At 48.0% G+C, this 24,231-nt stretch overlaps 1 protein-coding gene across 1 annotated transcript in view; it reads left to right on the forward strand.

Moving 5' to 3' along the window:
* Positions 1–482: 482 nt before the first annotated feature.
* Positions 483–24,231, forward strand: part of GFOD1 (Gfo/Idh/MocA-like oxidoreductase domain containing 1) — a 99,777-nt gene continuing 76,028 nt past the window's right edge. Inside the window, exon 1 of the mRNA XM_007446409.1 lies at positions 483–1,468. Within this exon, the coding sequence (XP_007446471.1) occupies positions 1,216–1,468 (253 nt within the window). The 5' untranslated portion in view covers positions 483–1,215. The remainder of the gene's footprint in view (positions 1,469–24,231) is intronic.

A 24,231-nucleotide genomic window follows, 5' to 3' on the forward strand; every position in this document is an offset into this window, starting at 1 on the left:
CAGTTACATCATCGGTTATATGGGTTTCCTATAACCTTAGGGTTGGTGCGAGGAATAAGGGAGAATGCAAGGAAAGCTTCTTTAGCGGGATGCCCGGCACGGAGGAAACGCTCTCGGAGCGGAGATGGTAATTACCCGCTGCTCACACCTGGCCGCGTGCCCCGACCTTCTCGGGGCCCGGGCGCCCGCTGCTCTCTTGCAAGGCACAGATGACTAGCCTATTAGGGCGCGCCCTGACTCGATAGATGTATTGGCTTGTTTGGGGCGGGGCTTGGAAAGAGGCAAGGGGAAGAAGGAGGTGGTGGACGGCGAAGAAAGGGAAGACGCGAAGGGCAGAAGGCGAGCTAGGTGGGGCGGGGAAGGAGCCGGGCGTGTTCTGGGCCCGGGCGCAGCGCGCACCCCGAGCCCGCGGCGGCGGGGGCGGGGGCGGCGCGCGGCGGCCAATGGCGCGCGGCGCTGCGGCGGCCCGGCCGCTGACAGCCAAACTCGCCAACTCCGCCCTCCCGCGGGATCCCGGAGCCCTAGCCTGCCGCCGGGCCCAGGCCGCCCGAGCCGCGCGGCGAGCGAACATGGCAGCAGAATGAGAAGGCTGGCCCCAGGTCGTGGCCGCCGCCGCCGCCGCGCTGCAGCTCCACATCCACGCCCGGCGCCCTCCGAGCCTCCAGCTTAGCCGGCCTCCTGCTGGTCGCCAGTGCATTTCATTCGGAGCGGCGGGCGGGGAGGAAGGGGACCCCCGCAGCCCGGCCGGTCCGGGCTGTGGCAGTGTGTCGAGGCTCCTGCGTGCGACTCGCAGGCTGCGGAAACGACGCGGGGGAGAGCCGGTCCCGGCTGCGGCGGCGCGGGCGCGGGGATGAGCCGGCCATGGAGCGACCTCGGCGGGGCGCACGCAGCCGGCCCGCGCTGTGGCGGGGACGCCGCCTGAGCCCGGGCTCCGCGGGGCTTCGGGGCCTCAGGCGCGCCGCGGAGGGTCCCTGCCGCCGCCTCTGGGAAGGACGGGAGCCCCGCGTGGCGGACACTGCAGCAGTCACCGTACTGAGGCGCCCGAGCCTGCTCCGCCTGCGGCTCGGTGCGCTCTGGGCGCCCGGGCGCCTGGCCCGGTGCACGGCGGCTGGCGCACCGCGGCGATCCGGCTGCGGGACTGGCTAGAGTGCTGTGCGTGCGCGTGTTCGACCGGAGATCCGAGCTGAAAGCAGAACCAGGCGGGCCGGAGCAGCCATGCTTCCCGGGGTGGGCGTGTTCGGCACCAGCCTCACGGCCCGTGTCATCATCCCGCTGCTGAAAGACGAGGGCTTCGCGGTGAAGGCTCTCTGGGGCCGCACGCAGGAGGAAGCGGAGGAGCTGGCCAAGGAGATGAGCGTCCCCTTCTACACCAGCCGCATTGACGAGGTGCTGCTGCATCAGGACGTGGACTTGGTGTGCATCAACCTGCCGCCGCCCCTCACCAGGCAGATCGCAGTCAAGACCTTGGGTGAGCGACCCCTCCCCCTCCGCCACTCCATCCCCAGCCTCGCTCCTTTCATCCCCTGCTGCTTTTCTCCTCTTGCCCTCTCTTCATCCCGGAAGCTTACATGGCATCTACGTCGACCCGGGCACCTGAGATCCCACATCCCACTCGGAGCTTTCTCCTTCCTCATCCCTGGCCTTCCCCACACCTACGCTTCCCTTCTCCCTTCTGGCACCACCTGGGAGCGCTTTCACACGCGCGTGGCGCCCAGGCTGCAGGAGGCGCGTGTGTTCCGGGAAAGTAGACCAGGCTGAGGAAATTCTTAAGATTGGGGACGGGCTGCTCTGAGGGAGACAAAACTAAGTCGCCGGCTGAGTGTGCAGTGCCCGAGGGTGTGCGTGCGTGCGTGCGCGCCTGCGAGAGGCGAGTGCGCGCCCAGGAACGCCGGAATAAAGGGCCCACACGTGTCTCGGGTTTTCCTGGGGGCGATCGACTGCCTGACAGTCAGCAGCTGTGGCGCCCTGCTAGGATAGTTTCTTTCTTCCTGCTGGGAGTTGGTTTAGTGGGAGATTATAGAGATGTGACAGTTAGCTGGAATTATTTCTTCTTCGCTGAAAGCAAGGATGGTGAGAGTGGTTGGATGGGGGCGGGGGATCTATTAGGACGTCTTCGTGGCGGGGGGTGGTGGTCATAGGTTAGTAAAGACTAATTTGATAAAAGCAGAGGGAGTTAACTTTCGAGTGCGGCAGCCCGAGAATTGTCTTCCGCGCAGATTTGGAGTAGGATCTTAGAATTTTAGGGGATGAGCGCAGTAGTTCCAGAGGCACGGATGCTTTGTGTGGGGAAAGGCCCCATGCTGCCAGTTTCACGTGGAAGCATGCAATAGTCCCACCTTAATTCCCCGCAGGAGTAGTTCCTAGGCCTGGTGACAGGCAGGTTGGGGGTGAGCTTACCAGCCTTCACCGTCGGGTTCCCCCACCTAACCCAGGCCGACTGGACCATCTCAGGGCAGAGTATCAGAGCCCCTGCCGTGCCCAGAGGAAGACGTGCATGTTTTTTTGTCCATCAGGCCGTCCTCGCACGAACCAGGAAGGCTGCTCACTCCTTAGGTCCCGAGAAAATGTTATTGCCCACCCTTGAAAGGTGGAAATTTTTGTTGGCCAGGAAAGAGACAAAGCTTAGAAGGCAAAAGAGTTAGAAGGCAAGAACCGGGAAGGAACAGAAACCAAGGGTAATTTATGCAATCTTGGAAAGAATGTTTTATTTTTAAAAACAGGCATGGATTTAGGGTAGGTGACATGTACATATATTTTAATTCTCTCTTCCGAGAATTATGACCAGAATGTAGAACTCTTTCTCCCTAGAAAACCACTTTCATCAGGCCATTCCATTCTGTTGTTGACTCGGATGGGACATCTGAAGATTCCTAAGGAGACCGTCCAAGGCTGTCCGTTTTCATGTTAATTTTATTAAGCTTCTGACCTTTGTTGCCTGTTTCCTTTGGCCTTGAATGGAATGTCATTAGGTTCTGGCCAATATTTCTTTTCTGTTTGATTGAATATATACGTTGGGTAGCTTACCTCTGTGCTCACAGTGGGTCTGTGCATATTCAGTAAATGATCACCATCTTATAGCATAAATCTAGGAGGGCAATTCATGTCAGATGGGTCCGTCTCGAGCCCCATCTCTGCTAGAGGGCTTACGACCTATCACATCAGAAAGACCTTGTTGTCACATTCCCCACCCCTCACCGCCCTCCCCCTCCCATCCCCACCCCAGCACAGACCTCCAGGTCAGACCCGCAGAGCAGCCCTAGAGCATGTCTCCTGGAGGGTGGCAATTTGGGAAACAGGGATGTTCCTGTTTTCTGACCACCTCTGGTACTTTACCCATGAAAGCATTTGGGGGCTCTGGCTTTGGGAAGTGGCACAAATTATACATTACTGGATACATCTTCTGTTCTCATTTTTGGAAACCCCTATGATTTTTTTTTTTTTCTTTCCTTGACAAGACTGAGGTGAGTTACCTTTTCAAAACCAAGTGTCAGAGGCGTAAGAAATAGCCTTGGTTTAATCATCATGACTGAGGAATAGGGGTTTGTTCATATTTTCATGCTAAGTCTTGGGCTTCTTACTTTTCTTTTAATTCCTGATTTCACAGGTGATCAGACTACCTGATTCTGAGGTAGTCTCTGCTTGTAGGAAATGTGGAGGCTTTGGATTTACATGTGGCTGGACCATAGGCTTGTTCCAGGCTTCATCTTCAGTGGAAAATCCCCAGACATGGCCCTTCTTCCCATTGTACCTCTGAGTACCCGGTGGGGTGGTCATCTTGGTGTGCTGTGCTGTCACAGTTAGAGGTTCAACACATACGACACCGGAAGTGAAAAACCCCGAACAGTTATTGGGCCAGTCTGGCCGTTGGAGGTTTGTAGATATTAGTGGTTGCCTAATGTTGAAGCAAGCCAACCTTGACTAGTCCTGGCCTCGTCGTCCTGTCCTTCTTTGAGTTGCTTGCCCGGCAGTGGTGAGAGATCTGTGGCCCTGGGTCCATACTGGTCATGGGCCTGTCGAGGTGAGGGGCTGTGACCAGTATGGAGGCATAAAACTTGCAGTCAGTTGAATCACAACATCCTCCTTTGATTTCTAAAAATTTCCTTGAAATCCCTTCCTAAGCGAACGAGGCATTTCTCTGTTGGAGAGACTTTTCTGCATTGTATAATTTCTACAGCATCCAGGGCTGCCTCTTGTTATGTACCTACTGTGGGCAACGTGGTAATGCTCTATATGAAATGTTTCATTTCTTGACCAAAATAATCCCCGAAGGTAGCTGTTTGTCCCATCTTACAGATGAGGCTGGAGTTGAGTTGCTCAAGGACATGTGTCTCCCCCCAAGTCATTGCTTCCTCTCCTAGCCCCTAAACTTGCTCCTTCTGTACTTACTTCTCTCAGAGAGTGGCTGCCCAGGTGAGATGGTCGGAGGGATCCTTTGTTGTGTGTCTACCCCACTCATGGAATCAGTTCCCAAATCTGGGGTGATGCCAGCCCCTCATCCCTCTTGTATCTGTTCCCTCTTCTGCATCATTGCTTCCTCTGTAGAAGGAGCTAGGCCCTGACTGCATCTGAATTAGGCTTCAGTCTGCCCCTCGCCACCCTTGCCTCTATCCACCTTCCACTCTACTGCCAGAATTACTTTGAAGAACTGCAAACCTGATCACGTTACTGCTCCTTCATTTCATCACTTCTAAGAAAAGCCCCAGCTTCTCGGCATGACAGGCAAGACCTGGCCTCTGATGAACCTGCCCAGCCTCATGTCCTGCTGGTGGTTCTGGAACCCCACGCACTTCAGCTAAACCAAACTGCAGGTGTTTCCTGGAAAGGTCCTTGTTCCTTCATGTGTCCGTGCCTCTGTCAGGAGTACCCTTCTGCCTCGTGTGTGTGATGGATGCCTGTTCATCCAGCCTCAGCCCCAGTGGTATCTCCTCCCGGAATCCTTCCCCTTCCTCAATCCCGCCCCCCACCCATACCCTTCTGTCGTCTCAGCACTGCGTGCCTCCATCTTTTCTTGCACTTACTTTAATGCATTTGCTTAAAAAGTAGATTTTATTTAGTTATTATAAATAGGTTATAGATTCACATGGTACAAGTTTCAAGGGCTCTAACACACTTGAAATAGTACACAGTGAAGAGGAAGTGTTCCCCAGCCCCATCCTTCAACTGGAGGCAATCACGGTTATAAGTTTTTTTCTCTCCTTTTGATGACTTTTCTAAGTATGGACTGGTGAATATGTGTGTTGAGAATTTGAAAAATATTTTTCACACCATTAGTAACATCTTATACTTACTGTTATATACTTTGCTTTCATCATGCAACAATATGATCTTGAAAATTTGTGTATATATACACATAGATGTATATTTAAAACTCAGAATGTAAAAGTATCCTCACTCCTATTTTTGGCTGCGTAGTATTTCACTGTATGGGATAAACCAAAATTTACTTAAGCAGTTCCCTATTATTCAACATTTAGGTTGTTTCCAAACTTTTGTTTTTGTTTTATTTTATTTTTTTATACAGCAGGCTCTTATTATCAATTTTATACATATTAGTGTATATATGTCAATCCCAATCTCCCAGTTCATCCCACCACGTCCCCTCCCCCTTTCCCCGCTTGGTGTCCATACATTTGTTCTCTACATCCGTGTCTCTATTTCTGCCTTGCAAACCAGTTCATCTGTACCATTTTTCTAGATTCCACATATATGTGTTAATATACGGTATTTGTTTCTCTCTTTCTGACTTACTTCACTCTGTACGACAGCCTCTAGGTCCATCCACGTCTCTACAAATGACCCAATTTTGTTCCTTTTTATGGCTGAGGAATATTCCATTGTATATATGTACCACATCTTCTTTATCCATTCATCTGTCGATGGGCATTTAGGTTGCTTCTATGACCTGGCTATTGTAATTAATGCTGTGATGAACATTGGGGTGCACGTGTCTTTTTGAATTATGGTTTTCTCTGGGTATATGCCCAGTAGTGGGATTGCTGGGTCGTATGGTAATTCTATTTTTAGTTTTTTAAGGAACCTTCATACTGTTCTCCATAGTGGCTGTATCAATCTACATTCCCACCAACAGTGCAAGAGGGTTCCCTTTTCTCCACACCCTCTCCAGCATTTATTGTTTGTAGATTTTCTGTTGATGCCCATTCTAACTGGTGTGAGGTGATACCTCATTGTGGTTTTGATTTGCATTTCTCTAATAATTACTGATGTTGAGCGGCTTTTCATGTGCCTCTTGGCCATCTGTATGTCTTCTTTGGAGAAATGTCTATTTAGGTCTTCTGCCCATGTTTTGACTGGGTTGTTGTTTTTTTTTAATATTGAGCTGCATGAGCTGTTTATATATTTTGGAGATTAATCCTTTGTCCGTTGATTCGTTTGCAAGTATTTTCTCCTGTTTCCAACCTTTTGCTTATACCAACTTGTAATGAATAATCGAGAGCAGATGTCATTTTGCGCACGCCAGTGTGCTCGTAGAATGGCTACGTGAACTCCTTATCACAGTTGGCGATAATCTCTTTCATTTGTTTGCTTGTTCCTCTCTTTGTTATTTGTCTCCCCAGTTAGAATGTAAGTTCTTTGAGGGGGTAGAGCCTTTGTCTGCTTGGCTCACCCATTTGCCTTATCTCCCCTAGACAGTGCCAGGCGCTGAGTCACCTCATAGGCACACTATAAATATTTCTTGAATGCCAAATGAATGCTTTTCATCGAATGAATGAATGCCTGGCTTATCAAGAGGATGTGTCGATCAATACAGAACATTTTTGTCCTGCATGCAATAGCACGGTACCTCTCAAACTTTAATTTGCCGTTGCATTACCTGGGGATCTTGTCAAAATGCAGATTCCAGGATGGGACCTGAGATTCAGAATTTCCATCCAGCTCCCAGGTGGTTTGGATGCTGCCGCAGCCAGACACAGAGGCGTGATGGCTCTCTGCCTTTGGGAAAAGAAGACATCCACGGCCTTGGGTCGTTCACCTGGCAGGGGAGCTGTGTTAAAATACCTGTTGCCTTTGTGTGTCATGTGGCGACATCTGTTTTCATGGTCCCTGCCCTGGTTTTTGGAGAGAGTAGTGCAGGCTCCCTTGGGAAAGTCTCTCTGGGGGATGGATGGCGCTTTGGGGATAGTGAATAAGGCTGCAGAGTTTCATTGAGACTTGACCTTGCTGCACACTGATCTTGCCCCAACTTGTTTGGCATCATTAGCCGCAGACTGGGAGTGCTATGTCCTTTTCTGCCCTGCTTCACAGTGTCAGCAAATTGCTCAAGCTTGAGAAGGGCTGCTGGGACAGGCCTGAGAGAGCGGGAAGGAAACGGGGCCGCACTGGTCATGGTTGCCACACTAGCAGAGATAGGGCTGCAGATAATGAAATTGTGTATTTGGACTTGACAGTCACCATCTGAAACTCCAGCAAACCCTGCATTTCCTGTTCTCCCTTCAAGTCTGTTCTCTATCTATGCCTGTCTGAAGACTGTAGTAAATGTGATTGCATTTTTCTCCAAGTTTCCGCCCCTGAACGTGGAGAGAAATGATTTCGGTCTACTGATTTGGTTTAGAGTTGAGGAAGCCCTGGGGCATTATGTAAATGAAAGAAATGACTCTATTTACTGTTAGGAAAAGTCAAGCATCACCAGCCTCATTTTATCTAATTGAAATTAGGCTCGGGTGAGTGATTATTTTGTTGATGGTGTCTGGCTTTGCAAACGTACAATTCCGCAGAAGTTTATATTGGAGCAGGGAGAAGCCCAATGAACAAGTTGGACCTTTTGGTACCTGAAACTGGGAAAGAACAACAAAAAAAGTGAAAGTAAATAGCATGTTTTAAGGGTTTCATGGAGAAAGTAATGCACAGGCAATTAGTTCTGTATTTTGATTCAGGGAAATCATGGTCCAGCAAAGAGGATCATGATTTAAGATGTGGTGCTACACAAAACTAACTGGGAAAATTTGGCAGTTTACCACTGTGTGGCTTTGGGAGAGGTAATGTCCTTCCTGAGCCTCATTTTTTTCACCAATAAAATGGAGCTAAAGATACTATCATATAGAGTTGATAGGACAGTTAAATTGAGGGGGGTAGATAAAGACCTAGCCCATGGCCCCCCCTTAGCTGTCTGCATAGACTCAATAAATGTTAGTTCTTCCCACTGTGGTCAGTTATTTAGTCTTTTTCCAAACGGTGCTTCTGAAGATTTATTTTCCCTCATTTTCCTGATGAGACGATTCCTTTCTGCTAGACTCAGAAAATACAGTTAAAAGTATTTTTTTTTTTTTATTTTAAAAAGGAAATATGCATAAGCCAAGCTTCAGGTGCTGTCTTTGCTGAAAATCTAGTACTTGCTTCACGGATACGTGATCTAGAAAGTGCTGATGGTGTTACCAGGAACTCATCGTCCTCCTGTGAAGCTTTATCATCACCGTGGGAAGGATGCAGGGCTGTCTCATGGAACTCGGGGCAGGGATGTAGCTGGGTCTCAGTAGGTACCTGGAAACCATGAACTCCTGGAATTTTACCATTTTGTGCTCTGCTCCTCTCCATGTGTCGCCTTCATCACCCATCCCTCTTTAGAGCAGCCTCCTCTGCTTCCTGGGCTCGTGCGATGGGCAGAACACTGTCCACCTGTAGCTCCCAACAGAAATATTACTGGTTCAGCCACCTGAAAAGTGCAGTCCTCGCCTTGCTCCCCACCCCAGGTGTCCCTGCTTGTGTCTGATGCTATCTCCCGGCTCAGTCTTTTTGGAGATTATCTCGCAATGCGGGGGGGCCACTCTCCTGGAGGGCAGTGGAGGTGGAGGGATTGAGTGGTCATTCTGAGCTGGGCCACACTCCACAAAGGTGCTGATTATGAGAACATAGACTTGGGTGAAGACTTTACAGATGTAGACATTTCTTGATTACGTAGGTTTTTCACCTACTTTGTGAAATACACGTTTGGCATTTTGCCGCTCTTCTAATGACCGTAGTAAAACAGCAGAGAGAAAAATATATGTCATGATGAGATGATGCCAACCTTGTTAGGATTATTAAATTTAGAGTGTGCATATGTTGAAAGTCGGTGATGGGAGAGCAGATAAACGTGACCCACTCCATGGAGTTTAATGGTTGTCTGTAGGTTTGCAAGCCTTATTGAGTGCCACCTCCTGTGTGGCATGTGCCAGCGGAGGACCACCAGGAGACAGAGACCCTTTGAATTCAAGTATTAGCTTAGGACCTCTAAGGAGCCAGGAAAGACTGAGGTCCCGGAGGAAGGATTTCTGCTTTCAGGCTGCTTTCCTGCTGGAAACTGCGACATCAGCTCTTCCTGGGTCTCCAGCCTGATGGCCTGTCCTGCAAATTGCCAGTCCCCATTATGGCATGAGCCCCATCATGGCATGAGCCCCATCATGGCATGAGCCAATTCCTTAAAAATAAACCCCACCCCCTCTCTATGTATACATATCCTATTGGTTCTGTTTCTCTGGGGAATCATGACGAGTACAGATTTTGGCTGGATCAAGGCCACCTGGCCAGGCAAGCTGGGCCATGAGACACCTGGCAGACGTGTCACACAGACGTGGGCTTGGAGAGACTTGTTGGTGGAGAGGCAGCTCTGGAGAGCTCAGCTGATGGGTGTGGGCCCCTAGGAGAGCACTCACTGAACATTGTTCTCTAAGCCAGAAGACCTTGGGGGTGGGGGGTTCTTTTTATTTCAGACTCAAGCCAAAGGGAATGTTGGGAAGAGACTTGGGCACACTCACCGCTGAGAGCCACGCTGACCCCTCGCCCTGATGGTTCTACACCTGTGAACAGGGCTTTGGGGGAGTTCGTCTCTCAGGTTTGGGCAAGTCTGGGATGCCTTGGGGATTAGACTTTCCTTGAGAATTGTTAATGAGTATGAAAAAACGTGGAAAACTGACTTTACATTAAAATGATATGAACTGTTTTTTAAATTTCCAATTTCCAACTATAATAGCCCTTAGGCTTTGAGATGCTCTTTTAGTTAGCATAATATCCATAAACTGAAACTGTAGTTTTGAAGCCCCAAATTAAGTTGCAGCTTTAGCATTGCTTTTTAGAAAAACAAACAAACAAAAAAACCCAGCTTCATTGAGATATGCTTTATATGTCTTAAATTCACCCACTGTAAGTAATTTCATGATTTTTAGTAAACTTATATGATTGTGAAACTATCATCACAAAAAGTTTTAGAATACTTCCAACATCTCCAAAAGTTTCCTCATGCTTGTTTTTGGACAATTCCTGCTCTCACTCCTAGCCCCAGGCAACCACTGACCTGCTTTCTGTTTCTAACATTTTGCCTTTCCCAGCAATTTTGTATAAATGGAGTCATATAATATGTAGTCTTTTAAGTCTGGCTTCTTTCACCTAGCATGTTTTCGATGTTAGTCTGTGTTGTCGCATGTATCAGAAGTTTATTCTTTTTTTATTGCCAAGTGATATTCCATCGTATGGATAGAACACATTTTGTTTAACCATTCGCCATTCAATGGGTATTTGTATTGTTTCCGGTTTTTAGCTATTGTGAATAATGCTGCTCTGAACATTTGCGTACAAGTCTTTTGTAGACCCATGTTTTCATTTCTTTTGAACAGATATCTAGGAGTGAAATTGATGGGTTATATATAGTACGTATATTTAATTTTTTAAGAAACTGCCAAACTTTTCCAAAGCAGCTGTACCACTTTATATTCCTACTTGCTAGGTAGGGAATTCTAATTTCTCTACATCATCACCCACACTTGATATTGTCAGTCTTCCTGCTTATAGCCATTATAGATAGTGCATAGGGGTATCTCATTATGATTTTGATTTGCATTTCCTAATGACTAATAATGTCGGGCACCTTTTCATGTGCTTATTAGCCAGTCATATATCTTCCTTGGTGAAATGTCTATTCAAATCTCTTGACCATTTTTAAATGGGGTTGTTTGTCATCTTGTTATTGAGTTAGTAGCAATGGTTTTACGATTTTGTTATGTTGTTAAGTTAGGGGTAGGTTTCTGGGGGCTTTTAAAGACTTCTCTCTATTTTTGATTTGGGAACTAGATACAGCTGAGCTAATTCTCCAGCCCAAGTGAAATTAGCTTTGCCAAATATTCATTGAAATGGTTCACTATTTAAAAGAGTGAGACAATCATGTGAGCGGATGCTGACACTAGCGCTCCCGCATTGCCCTGGGCCCTGATGAGATACAGAGCACCCTTTGAGGGACATTCCCAATTTGAAGATTTTTCAGAAGTGCTCTAGGACCTTTCAGTTACAGTTACTTATTATTATTATTATTTTTTATGGTACGCAGGCCTCTCACTGTTGTGGCCTCTTCCGTTGCGGAGCAACAGGCTCCGGCCGCGCAGGCTCAGCGGCCATGGCTCACGGGCCTAGCCGCTCCGCGGCATGTGGGATCTTCCCGAACCGGGGTACGAACCCGCGTTCCCTGCATCGGCAGGCGGACTGTCAACCACTGCGCCACCAGGGAAGCCCTACAGTTACTTATTTTGTCCAGTGTCTGGAGAGTTTCTCTCTCTCTCTCTCTTTTTTATTTTTCATTTATTTTTCTTTAATGGCCTTTAAAGATATGGCCTTTGTTCTTGAGAGAAGATAAGCGTACGCAAGCACACAGCAGTGCAACAAAACATATGATTAAGTACAGTATGAATCGTTATACTGCAATGGCAGGAAGTGTTTGCTTAAGGCAGTTGAGTAACCCCAAAATATCAGTATTGGATTAAGGGTTGGCTACCCGGGTAGCCTGACAGTGCCAGTCTGTAAAGGGTGCTACAACAAAGAGGAAAAGTAGAGAAAATGTTTGAACAGAATTCTCTTCATAAAAAGTGCTGTGTGGGGCTTCCCTGGGGGCACAGTGGTTGGGAGTCCGCCTGCCGATGCAGGGGACATGGGTTCGTGCCCCGGTCCGGGAAGATCCCACATGCCGCAGAGCGGCTGGGCCTGTGAGCCATGGCCGCTGAGCCTGCGCGTCCGGAGCCTGTGCGTCCGGAGCCTGTGCGCTGCAACGGGAGAGGCCACAGCAGTGAGAGGCTCGCGTACCGCAAAAAAAAAAAAAAAAAAAAAAAAAAAAAAAAAAAAAAAAATTCCTCTAATAGGGGGTGACGTATTGCCATGTTGTTCTCTAGAAGGGCTGGTCCGGGTTCACTGATGAGCTTTTGTTTTGATGAGGGAGGAGCTTGAGTTTGAGGTTAGAGTTAAAATGCACAGCGCCTGTGAGAAAAGGCCACACTGGTCCCCAGCGCCCATCCCCTCAGGCAGCCTGGGTCCCTGAGGAGGTGGCCTTGCAGATAATGGATGTTGCCTCAGAGCTGAGGACAGAGGAATTCCTGAGGGCTGAAGGGTTTGGGAAGAACCTTTGGAGGAGGTGGGGCTTATATGGGACCAGGGGGTCGGTGGTCCAAGGGGCAAGGCGGGCTGGGGCTGTGAGTCACCGTGTGAGAAGGGATGAAGGACTCTCGTTGGCGAAGGACACTCAGTGCATGAGAGGTGGACGTGCTTGGCAGCATTAGGAGGCGAGAACTCTTGGAGATGATGACCAGGAAGCCACGGCACAGGAGTCTGCCGCGTGGGCGATGGTTTCAGGGAACGGCCCCAGTGATGGCATGTATAGTTAGTTCTTGGCTTGGGACCCAGGGTTAGTTAACAGGGCCTTGCTAGGTGAGCGCACTGGCTAGGCTCTCAGAAGATCCCCACCCGTGACACTGTGTATCCATTGCTGTATTTCATAAGGAAAAAAGTTCTTTCCTTTTCCAGGTTTCCAAAAAAAATGTTGAATTTGGTGTCATCTGTAGAAAGTAAAGTGAGGTATCCAGATGCTTTTGTCATCAGGGGAAAAGTTGACTAGTTTTAAGAGGCTGCCCCATCCTGTGTATGGCCTGGCGTTGTCTCGGCCTTGCCACATTCTACGTGGCTGGGAGTTCTCCACTTAACTCTTCTGAGCCTCTGTTTCTTTATGTGTAAAACAGATAATAAACATACCTAACTCAGAAGGTTGTAGACATAAACAGGGATTTGTTTAAAGTGAGTGCTCAAAAAACATGGGAATCCTGCTTAATCAGGACTTATTATGGTGACTACTGTCCATTCATTCTTCCCTTGAACAAATCTTCATTGAGCACCAGCTGTATACCAGGCACTCTCTAGATCTATGCTTTGCGATACAGTAGTGACTAACCATACATAGCTCTATGAATTTACGTAAATTAAAACTAAATAAAATAAAGAATCCGGGTCCTCAGTTGCCCTAGCCACATTTCAAGTGCTCGAAAACCACGTGGCTAGCTGGAGGCTACCATATTGGACACTGCAGCATAGAACATTTCCATCATTGTAGAAACTTTTATTGGGCAGCACCTCATCCCTAGGCTGGGGATTCAGCTGTGAACAAAGCAGCCATTTATGCTTGGTGTAAACAGGGATTTTTGAGAAATCCAAACTTTTGGGTGTGTTTCCTTTTTTTCCAGGATTGGGATGCTGGGGAGTCCATAGTGTGGGTTATTGGAGTCTCATAAGTAATTAGTGGATGTTTAATGACGTGTAGGTACCACTTTCCCTATTTATTAGTAAGGACTTATTAATAAGAAGGTGAAGTGCTGTGGAAAGTCTCCTAAAATCCCCTTTAAATGTCGGGAATGCACAACCAGATAAGTGACACTATGCCCCACCTTGGGGTCCTCCCAGGGGCTTTGGGTAGCAGGCGGCACAGATGAGGCTGAGTGATGCCAGGTCAGGAATGCAGCTTCTCTCGCTAGAGACGCTTCCTTAGCCTCTCAGCAACCCCCTGAGGTCTTCCTTGCTTTTGGCCAATGTAGAGCCCAAAGCACAGAGAAGCCAAAGGACTTAGAGTCTGCACCGGGGGGTAGTGGGGGAAGGGACTAGATTCAGGCCCCTTAATCCCGAGAGAACCCAAGAGAACACTTCCTGCCGGTTCTGGTGCCTGGGCATGGGGGAGAATACTGCCTCCCTCTCTTCTCCGCGGCCAACACTCTGCAGCTCTGGGGCAAATGAACGTTCTCACTCAATTCCTCCTCTCGCCGCTCCCTCCGTCCTCCCTTCCCGCGAGGGGAGAGGCTATACAGGCACTCAAGCATGAAGCCTCAGCGAATAGGTAATTACTATTTTGGTAATTATTATTGCTTCTTTTCCCCTTCAAGTCCCATTAACTTTGTGAAAGCAATACCCATCTGTGTGAGTGTTCCTTAGGGAATCGGGTCTTTGAAATTCCAGCTAATTGGAGCTTGGAGGGAGCGGTGAGTGCCTTTGTGAGGGTGTGAGCGCACACATGCCTCCGACAGAACGTATCTTGACTGAAGTCAAGGGCAACGTCAGGATTTTAGAAGACTTGTCATTTAAATTTGTCACTGGCAGCGCTCTCATCTCCTACAAGACTATGAATAATCGAAAGTGGGCGGTGGAAAATGAGATTCTTTTTCCCTGCTCTGTCTCTCCTCCTTTTCCAATAGAGCTGGGGCACCAGAGGAGAAAAAAGCAGCAGGTGTAAACATTTTGGGGAAAAAAACCCAATGCCACACGATTCTGCTTGTTTGAACTTTTGTTCCTTCCAGCACCACCCACATGCGACATTTGTTTACACGGCACAGTGTTGCTCTCAGGGAGTCCTGGGGACAGGTTTAGAGCCCCTGGGGACATAGCCTGTCTGACTTAATATGCACAGCCGTTCATATCGAGGGCACATAGGCAGCCCGGCTTTCCCCGCGAGGCCTGCGGGTACCACAGTGCCGCGTTTGTCTGTGGACCTGAGACGTAGCCACGGGTGCTGACCCCAGTGCAGTGGGCCGCCGTCCACAGCCTGCCCATGGGGGGTTCCACGGGGGATGTGCACCCAAGCACCTGGCACTTGTTTTCTCCTTTCCAGCCCCTGTGACCCAGGATGACACTGCCAGGTGTGCTCATCACCTCCAGGTGCTGGGGGAGCCAGTGGGATTGCAGGGGTCATACCCTCCAACAGGGGTTCCCTGAGTGGGTATTTATCAGTTTTCAAACTAGTTCAATACTTGTATTCACAATCCATTTATTAAGTGCCTACAATGTGTATGGCATTGTTCTTGGTCATTGGGGGCGAGAAGAGGTCAGAGACATATAAGGTATGATAACTATTCTGAAAAGAGCTTATAATCTATCTAGAACCTACCCATCCCTTTTGGAACGAGATGAGGAACTAACACTTTATTGAGTACTTCATGCCAGGTCCAGAGTCAGGCACAAGTGTCACCTCATTACCGCCTCACAACCAAGCTTCACGGTGGGCATTTAGCATCTCCATCTTACAAGTGAGAAGTTTAATTGGAGAGAGGTTAAATGTCACAATCATTGATTCTAAGACACATTTTTTTTCACACTTCAACATCTAAAATAGGGACCTGACTTATAATCGATGTCGGGTCGTAGTTCAATTGGCAGTGGCTTTTCTTTCTTGGTAGTAAGTGAAATCATCATAGGTCTTGGCAGTGGTGGCTTAGATTCTGTGAAACAGGGTATTTTGTCAGGTTCACCCAGCTTAGGAGAAGTGGAATCAGAATTCGACGTAGGACTGCCTGACTCCGAAGCTTGCGTTTTTCCTAGCACAATATGCTGCAAAATCCGTGCGCCATATGCACAAAGTCCATAGGGCTTTCGCAGACGTAATATGAAAAGGGGGAAATGGTGACTAAATTGGAGCTCACGTCACCTATTCCATCACTGTGGGGACAGTAGCTGGGGAACTGCATGTGTCAAACAGGATGTTGAGAGATTGTTGTTTCATTGTCTTCCCTTCTCTACTGATTATAACTCACTGTTGAAAGAGGCCAAAAATAAATGGCAAACTCTTGTGCGGACAAGGTGGAAACAGGAGCGAGGTAGTCCTCCCTTGGTTCCGTGTGTTCTGGGCCATGTTTTCACCTGCAGGGACCCATGGGGGATGTGACTAATGGTTGCAGGCACAGCGGCCTCTTTAGTGTCCTGGAGAACCCTGATAGGAGACTCAGGCCAGCTCCCTCCCCTGCATGGCTGAATTCTGGGAAGTCCCCAAGCGCGGGCCTGGGTGTGTTTATTGTTGTCACACTGCCCTCTGGTCAGCTCACTGGGGTATGAAGGGAGGGCTGTTGAATTCCACAGCTGACCTGGATTCAGCAAGCAGTGCCAAGGACCGGGGCAGGGGGAGAAACAGCCAGTGTGGCTGCCGCAGTTTGCAAGTCGTAGGCTTGGCCTGCATGGCCCTGTCTGTTTAAACGAGTCTGGTCCCATGATGGGCTTCGACCAAGTCCTTCTCCTAAGAGCTGGTGTGAAAAGCAGACAGACAGAAGGGAGACGGGCCGGTGATTTGGTGTCTCATGGGAGGCTGTGTGGAATGGTGGACAGAGACACCGTGACACGTCTTGGAGGGACCTATCCCCTAACACCCAAGGGAAACTGAGTCTCAGAGGAGTTGACTGGCTGGTTGGTGTTGACACAGCTACTCGTTGACAGCTGAGTCAGGACGGAACCCGGGTCCCTAGAGCCTGTTCTTTTTACCTTAACAGACATTTAATCACTCGGGGCCTGTGTTTCTCCAACAATGAAAAAAATGGGAGGTTGACTTCTGGGAAGCTCTCCTGAGGAAATAACCTCGAATAATGACGATGAAAAAACGCGCACGCACAGTAGTGTTCAGTGAAGCCTTGTTTACGTTATGAAACACTAGAAACAAACATAAATGTTCCACAGTAGGGAAGCAGTTAGGTAAATACGGTAAATATAGTTGATTAAATGCTAACTAGCCATTGGAATTATGTATAGGAGGACTGTAGCAATGTGGGGAATTTTTATGATATAATGGTAGGTAAAGAAAAAGGATACAGAAGTTTTTGTATATGATGATGATAGCCTTGTTTAAAGCACACAGGCCCAGAAAATTAAAGCCTGGTAGGTAATCAGCCAAAATCCTAACGCTGGTTATCATGGGGCTGTGGGATTATGGATTTTTATTTCTTCTCTAGATTTTCAGTTTTTAAAAATATGGTCTTAATGGAAAAAATACATTGATTTCTTTTTCTTTTTCTTTTTTTTTTTAACAGAAAGAGACAGTAACATGGGGAAAAATGTTTGGTTGGAATGACCCTCCAGTTCTTATATTCTGAGATCCCTTGAATCTGGGACAGCTGTCTCCAGGCACGTGCAGACGTTTGTGATGTGTAAAAATTAGTCCAGCCTTGGCTGAAGGGGAAAGGCAGTCTTCCAGGAAGTGGAAGTGGATGTATGAAGGTATAGAAGCTCTGCTGTTGTTGATAATTGGAAGTGAATGAATCTGGGGAGAAGCCATAGGCTCTTGGTTCTAGGGTGATTTGTTTGTAATTCTAACCTTGTGCAGCCAAAGGCCAAACGCTGCTGGAAAGAGCTGGGGCAGCCTCATCCTATTCTGCTGCCTCCTGACTTTGCCCCGGGGTGGGAAGTGAAGCTCTTATTGGCTTCAGCCCTCCAAAGAAATATAGGGATGGTGCAGTGGAAGTATTTCCAGTTTTCACTTACCCTTTTCTCTGCAGGAAGTTTTCGCTTTAGCCAGACCTGTGCTGGTGTAGCCAGTGAGCAGCTTCAGAACCATTGTTCTGGGAAACGCATCACCATCTTCTGGAACTCCTTCCTGGGCTTTGGTGGGGATGTGGTGCAGCCAGAGGGTGTTGGCCTGGGGGCCTGGACAGGCCATTCTTATCCTGATAGCACAATTAATTAGCTGTGACCTTGGGTGAGTGACCTCACCTCTCTAGACTTTTCATTACCTTCACTGTAAAATGCAGTCAGGTTTATAAGAGTTCCCACCTGGTAGATCTATTCCAACAACTCGCTTTAAAAGCATGGCACTGATTGGGCAAAGTGATTTGGTTTGGTAAATATTTTTAAGTGCTGTTTCATTACTACCGCTGTCATGGTTGATTACTCTGACCTGTTGTTTTTTAATCTGTTACATAAATACACACAGCTCTCCTTTATACCAGGAAGATAAAGTTTCCCTTTATCTGTGAGGGAGATGCTTTCTGGGGGCAAAGTGGCCCAACTGGTGTGGCTTGGTGGGGAGGCTGTTAGCCTAAGTTGTGTGCGCACCTCTGTGTGTGTGTGTGTGTGCGCGTGTGCGTGTGCGTGAGCATACACACCCGCCCGTGCTCATTGTGCCCTTGATGGTGTGGGTTTCTTTTTTTCCCTTTATTATCACTGCTGAGAGCACATCTGTAGGGGTAGCTGCTACTACCAGCTGTCAAGCTAGTAATTCAGTGGGTTTGGTGTGATTTCTGGGCACAAGTGTATCAGCGCAGTAGGTTGGGTTAGCTTCGTCTGCAGGTGCCTCGTGAAGCAGATCGTCCTCCACGGCACTAAGGGAAGAATGTAGTTTTGCCCAAGAAGAACTACTGCACTGTCAGCAGCAGATCAAAGGCATATTCCCTCCAAGCAACTCCAGGCCAGAACTTGTTCTGGGGACAGTTTATAGGAGGTGGTTATAGAGAATGTCACCCTGTCATTCGTGAGCAGTCATCTGGGTGCAGCCCCTTTCCACGTTGGTGTCTGCCCAAGACGGGCTCCCTCTGCACCTTAGTCACCCTTCCTAAAAGGTAGAGCACATGATGGGAATAAACTGGGTGGAAAACCTGGTGTTACTGATCATAACCCTGGCAGAGGAATTAGTGGGCTTCACCTGGTCAGCGTAAAGGTAAAGCGCAGAGGGTTTGAAAGGAAAATAACTCTGTTTACTCCTCCCATCTTTTCTTCCTGTTATCTCCCAACTCAGATGAAAAATCCGTGCCATATGGGAACACTAAACAGTGCAATAATATCATCTTGTACCTTCCACAGGAATTACGTAAGCAAAGAATCAGGGGCCGGGGGAAGATAAAGGTGCCAATAGAGAAAGGATCTATGTCTACGTAGGACATTTTTGGGTCACCCTAGAGCAGGGTGACTCCATCTTTCCCAGCATTAATTTTACACTTGGTTTCAATGTTTGACAGTCATAAAAAATGGGAAGGGTTCCTGAGATCCAGCCTAAACTGAGTGGTTCTTTGTGTTCATAGAGGATCCTGTTGGTGCCTCTGTACAGAGGAGTTGCTTGGTGTCATGACAGTGACTTGCATCCGCTGGGCATTGTATGATCCAGGTTTCGTTTTAAATTTGCTGACAGTGCATATGGATCTTTTTCTCTTTCCTTTACGTTTTTAGGGAGACAGGAAACCTTGCTGGGGGCCGGTTCCTGATGCTAACTCACTTTGCAGCCTGACCATCTCTTGACTTTTCCGGTCTCAATTCCTCTTATAAAATGAGGGGTTTGTTTTATATGATGGTTCTCAAGCTTGGCTACACAGTAGGAACCCCTGGGAAGGTTTTCAGCATCCTGGGTGCCCAGCCTGCGTCCCAGACCAATTACATCAGAGCCTCTGATGGTAGCAATTGGTATTTTTAAAAGCTCCTCAAAGTTACGAAGCTTTGTTTAAAACAGGGCTTCTCAAACTTTAATGTGATATAAACCACCTGAGCATCTTGTTAAAATGGCAGATTCTGGTTCCCTAGGTCTGGGATGGGGATTCTGCGTTTCTGACAAGTTTCCAGGGGATGCTGATGCCACTGGTTCATGGACCAAGCTTTGAATAACAGGATTTAGATTCTAAATCTTAACGATGGTACAAGGCTAGTTAAGAATTATGTTTGCAAAAATGTGCACAAGGAGTATACTACAGAAATGAGCACAGAAGAAGCAGCAATTATGTTGGCAGAGGAAATCAGGGGTTGCTGCACAGAGGAGGTGGCATTTGAGAGAATGCCTTGAACAATGAGGAGGGTTTTTTCTTTGGGGCGGAATATTGAGTGTGTATTAGTTCGGGAAACTTCTCTTTCTCCAGAGAAGCAGACAAACAGGATGTGTGTTCGTGTGTTTGTATGCGGTTGCCCCTTGAACAACGTGAGGGTTAGGCGTGCCAACTCTCCGCAGAGTTGAAAATCTGCATGTAACATATAGTCGGTCCCCCATCTCCACAGTTCCTCTGCATCTGCAGCCTGCATGGATTCAACCAACTGTGGATTGTGTAGGACTGTAGTATTTACTATTGAAAAAAATCTGCATGTAAGGGCACCCACGCAATTCTGACCTGTATTGATCAAGGGTCAACTGTATGTGTGTATGTGTGTGTGTGTGTGTGTGTGTGTGTGTGTGTGTGTGTGTGTGTATGTATATGAATGAGGGAGAGAGAAAGATTTAAGAAATTGGTTTATGCAGTTGTAGACACTGGCAAGTCTGAAACCGGCAGGGCAGGACAGCAGGCTGGAGACCCAGAGAAGAGTGAGTTTTGCAGTTCAAGTCTGAAGGCTGTCTGCTGGCAAAATTCCCTCTTCTTAAGGGGAGATCAGTCTTTTTCTAGTAAGGGTCTTCAACTGATTAGATGAGGCCCACCCACATTATGGAGAATAATGCACTTAGAGTCTGCTGATTTAAATGTTAATCTTATCTAAAAAATACTTCCACAGAAACATCTAGAATAATGTTTGCTCAAATATCTGGGTATCATTTCCTAGCCAAGTTGATGCATAAAATTAACCCCCTCAACGAGGGAAAGGGTATTCTAGTTTCTTTTGGCCTCTGTGAACAATAGAACTACAGCTGGAGTGGGAGGAATGTGTGGTCTAAGGGAGCTAGAATGATTTCTGGGCATTTCTTAAGCTTTGCTGTTGATGATCTGACAGTTCTTTGTCCGGCTGTAAATGTAGCAGAGCCGGACTTCACAAGCCACAGAATCGGCATCGGCTTGGCTGTGGGTCTGTCTGCCCACCTTGCCCTCTGCCCCTGCCCGTGTGTGGGCCCTGGAGCCCAGACAAGTGCCTGGGCCTTCCAGCTTCTTGGCTCGGTGCCCAGGGGCAATGGATTAACAGGGAAGAGCACACAGGGTAAATCAGGTCTGGAGGAAAACTCATGTGTGTTGCTCTGCAGCAGACACTCGACCTCACTCTCGTGATTTGAGTCATCCAGAAAAAGGGGAAGGGGAGTGGGGACAAAAGCACCCAAATACCTACGGACAAGGAGCATGCTCTGGTGCAGAGGGTCTAACTTTTTCTGACCCTGACCACAGGAAGAAATATATTTTACATCATGGCCAAGTAGATATAACACTATAAATATATTGATATGCAGAACATACATGTGCTTGTGTGTGTATGTAAATAAAATGGAATCAAATTGAAAATGTTTTATCACCCGGCACTTCCCCTTATGTCATTAGCACATGATACTGACATGATATTTTCTATTCTCTGCTGTTGCATTAATGAGAAAAGCTGGTCTGTCCCACTGACCCAGTTTCACAGTGCTCAATGGGTGCATACCTGCAGTGAAAGTGAGACCCAAACCCTGGTGGACTGGAAAGAACTTGGGGAGTCTCGTGATTAGAAGGGGTGCTGTCCAGTAGAACTTTCTGTGCTGACAGAAACATTCAGTTCTGCGCTGTCCAACGCGGAAGCCACTGGCCCCATGTGGCTATTGTGTACGTGAGATGCAGCCAGTGCAATTGAGGAACTGAATTTTACATGTTATTCCATTTTAATAAATTGGGAAAGTCTCTGCTGGTGACTGGTGGCTCCAGTGATGGACAGCCCTGATCTGGGGGACTGCCCTGCCCCTGCTTCTAACTAGCTCTATGGCAGTAAGCGCCCACCTTCACCCACACCCCTGGGACACCCACACCCACAGGCTGGCCAGCTCCACCTCTCTGGAATCTTGGTGGTCAGGAAAGCCAGGCTAGATGCTTACTTGGGGCAAGTAGTTTATTAAGTGCCCTGCGCAGTGTTACAGATAACGGTGCTTTGCATTTTTAAATGGTCCTTAAGAAACCTTTCCCTTCTTCCCTTTCAGTTGCTTAATTGCTCACCTGTGTGACTTGGCAGTTTGAAAAGAGAGATGCTTTCTGCTTAATGAAATCTTAGCAACCCATCTTCACCGACTTGCTGGGCTCCGGGTGGCATTTGCTACCTGAACACGAGGTGCTTTTCTTCCACTGGTTGCTTTCTTGGCTTTCTTTTCGAGTGGAGGAAACCTCTCCCCGGACAGGTGTAACGGCCCAAAGCAAGAGGACTGTGGGAATTGGGGTGCAGAGGTTAACCCTCAGGCTGCGTTCTTTTTTGTTGTATGTGGTTTGCAAAGCTAGTGATTACAGTTGAGGTTTGGTGGACAGAATTTGTTTAAATTCAAGCAGTTGGGATTGGAAAAGACCCTTCACTGACCTCAGGGCACTGCTAGAAAAGATGAAGGGATCTGGGAAAGGATGGGGGGAGGAGTGATGTCTTCCTCACTCTCCAAAAAGTTCCAGTAATTAAGAGTCAACCTTGACTGAGGTGGGGCTTTGCAGGGCACCTAAGTCAGCTTATTTTATTTGGGAGAAAGCGGTTTCTTCTCCCAGGCAGGTCCCCTGACAGTTGACCAGACTGAAGGTGAACTGAGCGAGCTGCTCAAGCCTGTTGCTCTGTGTTGAGCCCGGATTTGAGCTGAGATGTTCTGCCAGTTCATTTTGGCTCCGATGGGAGGGTCAAAAGAGGGACAGAAATTCTCAGAAGAGCCCTAACTCGTGACATTCTGAAACTGGGATCAAAAGAACCGGCCCCTGATTGGAATTACATGGTGCAGGCTGCTAGGAGCATTCATCTTGTTTACTTGTTTTCCCTGTGGATAGGTAATGAGAGGAGTTTTAAAAGGGTGCAGTGACAGCAGTGAATATGAGCTATATCAAATGCCACTACACATAAATGCATCCCTTTTTGTTAAAAGTACAATATTTGTCATGTGCCAGGCATCTCACTTAATACTTACCACCACATTCTGAGGAAGTGATGGTCTTCATTTATAGATGGAGAAACAGAGAGGTTAAGTAACTTGCCCAATGTTACACAGCTAGGAATTGGCAGACTCAGAACCCAGATCTGCTGCTGGGGCTTTAAGCTTCAGGCCTGACAGGCTGAAGGTGGCCTGCTGTGCCCTAGAACACTGATGACTCACTGCACCATGCATGGTACACGCAGATGGTACATGAGGCACACGATGGCATCCTTGGTGAACATCACTCCGGAGCTGGGAATGCCAATCCTCCACTCGTTGGTTTTCTTGGTGGAGACTGAGCCTGGCTCGTGTGTTTTCTGGGAAGAGCTGAGTCTGGGGCGAGGTGGAGCAATGGAGCCAGGAGACTTCTTTCTCTCGGAAAGCGGAGGGAGGGAGCTCCTGGTAAAGGAGAGAGTGTACCTCATGCATACCAGACAAAGGGGAAAACAGCAGCACACCCCTAGCAGATTCAGCTGACAGGAAGCAGCTGCCGAAGGAGGAATGGCAATGCCAGTGCGAGGGCAGAGTGGCACCGCCCAGCTCTGGAGGGTGGAAGGTGTGAGCTGACAGTGGATGGAAAAACACGAGGGGGATTTTTGCATCTATGTTCATCAGTGATATTGGCCTGTAGTTTTCTTTCTCTGTGACATCTTTGGTTTTGGTATCAGGGTGATGGTGGCCTCATGGAATGAGTTTGGGAGTGTTCCTCCCGCTGCTGTATTTGGGAAGAGTTTGAGAAGGATAGGTGTTAGCTCTTCTCTAAATGTTTGATAGAATTCGCCTGTGAAGCCATCTGGTCCTGGGCTTTTGTTGGAAGATTTTTTTTTTTTTTTTTTTTTTTGCATACGCGGGCCTCTCACTGTTGCAGCCTCTCCCGTTGTGGAGCACAGGCTCCGGATGCGCAGGCTCCGCGGCCATGGCTCACGGGCCCAGCTGCTCCGCAGCATGTGGGATCTTCCCGGACTGGGGCACGAATCCGTGTCCCCTGCATCGGCAGGCGGACTCTCAACCACTGCGCCACCAGGGAAGCCCTGTTGGAAGATTTTTAATCACAGTTTCAATTTCAGTGCTTGTGATTGGTCTGTTCATATTTTCTGTTTCTTCCTGGTTCCGTCTCGGCAGGTCGTGCATTTCTAAGAATTTGTCCATTTCTTCCAGGTTGTCCATTTTATTGGCATAGAGTTGCTTGTTATAATCCCTCCTGATCCATATGACCCAGCAATCCCATTACTGGGCATATACCCTGAGAAAACCATAATTCAAAAAGAGTCATGTACCAAAATGTTCATTGCAGCTCTATTTACAATAGCCAGGACATGGAAGCAACCTAAGTGTCCATCAACAGATGAATGGATAAAGAAGATGGGGCACACATATACAATTGAATATTACTCAGC

The sequence above is a fragment of the Lipotes vexillifer genome, unplaced genomic scaffold (assembly GCF_000442215.2).
Source record: "Lipotes vexillifer unplaced genomic scaffold, Lipotes_vexillifer_v1.1 scaffold1154, whole genome shotgun sequence".
Taxonomy (NCBI): Eukaryota; Metazoa; Chordata; class Mammalia; order Artiodactyla; family Lipotidae; genus Lipotes; species Lipotes vexillifer.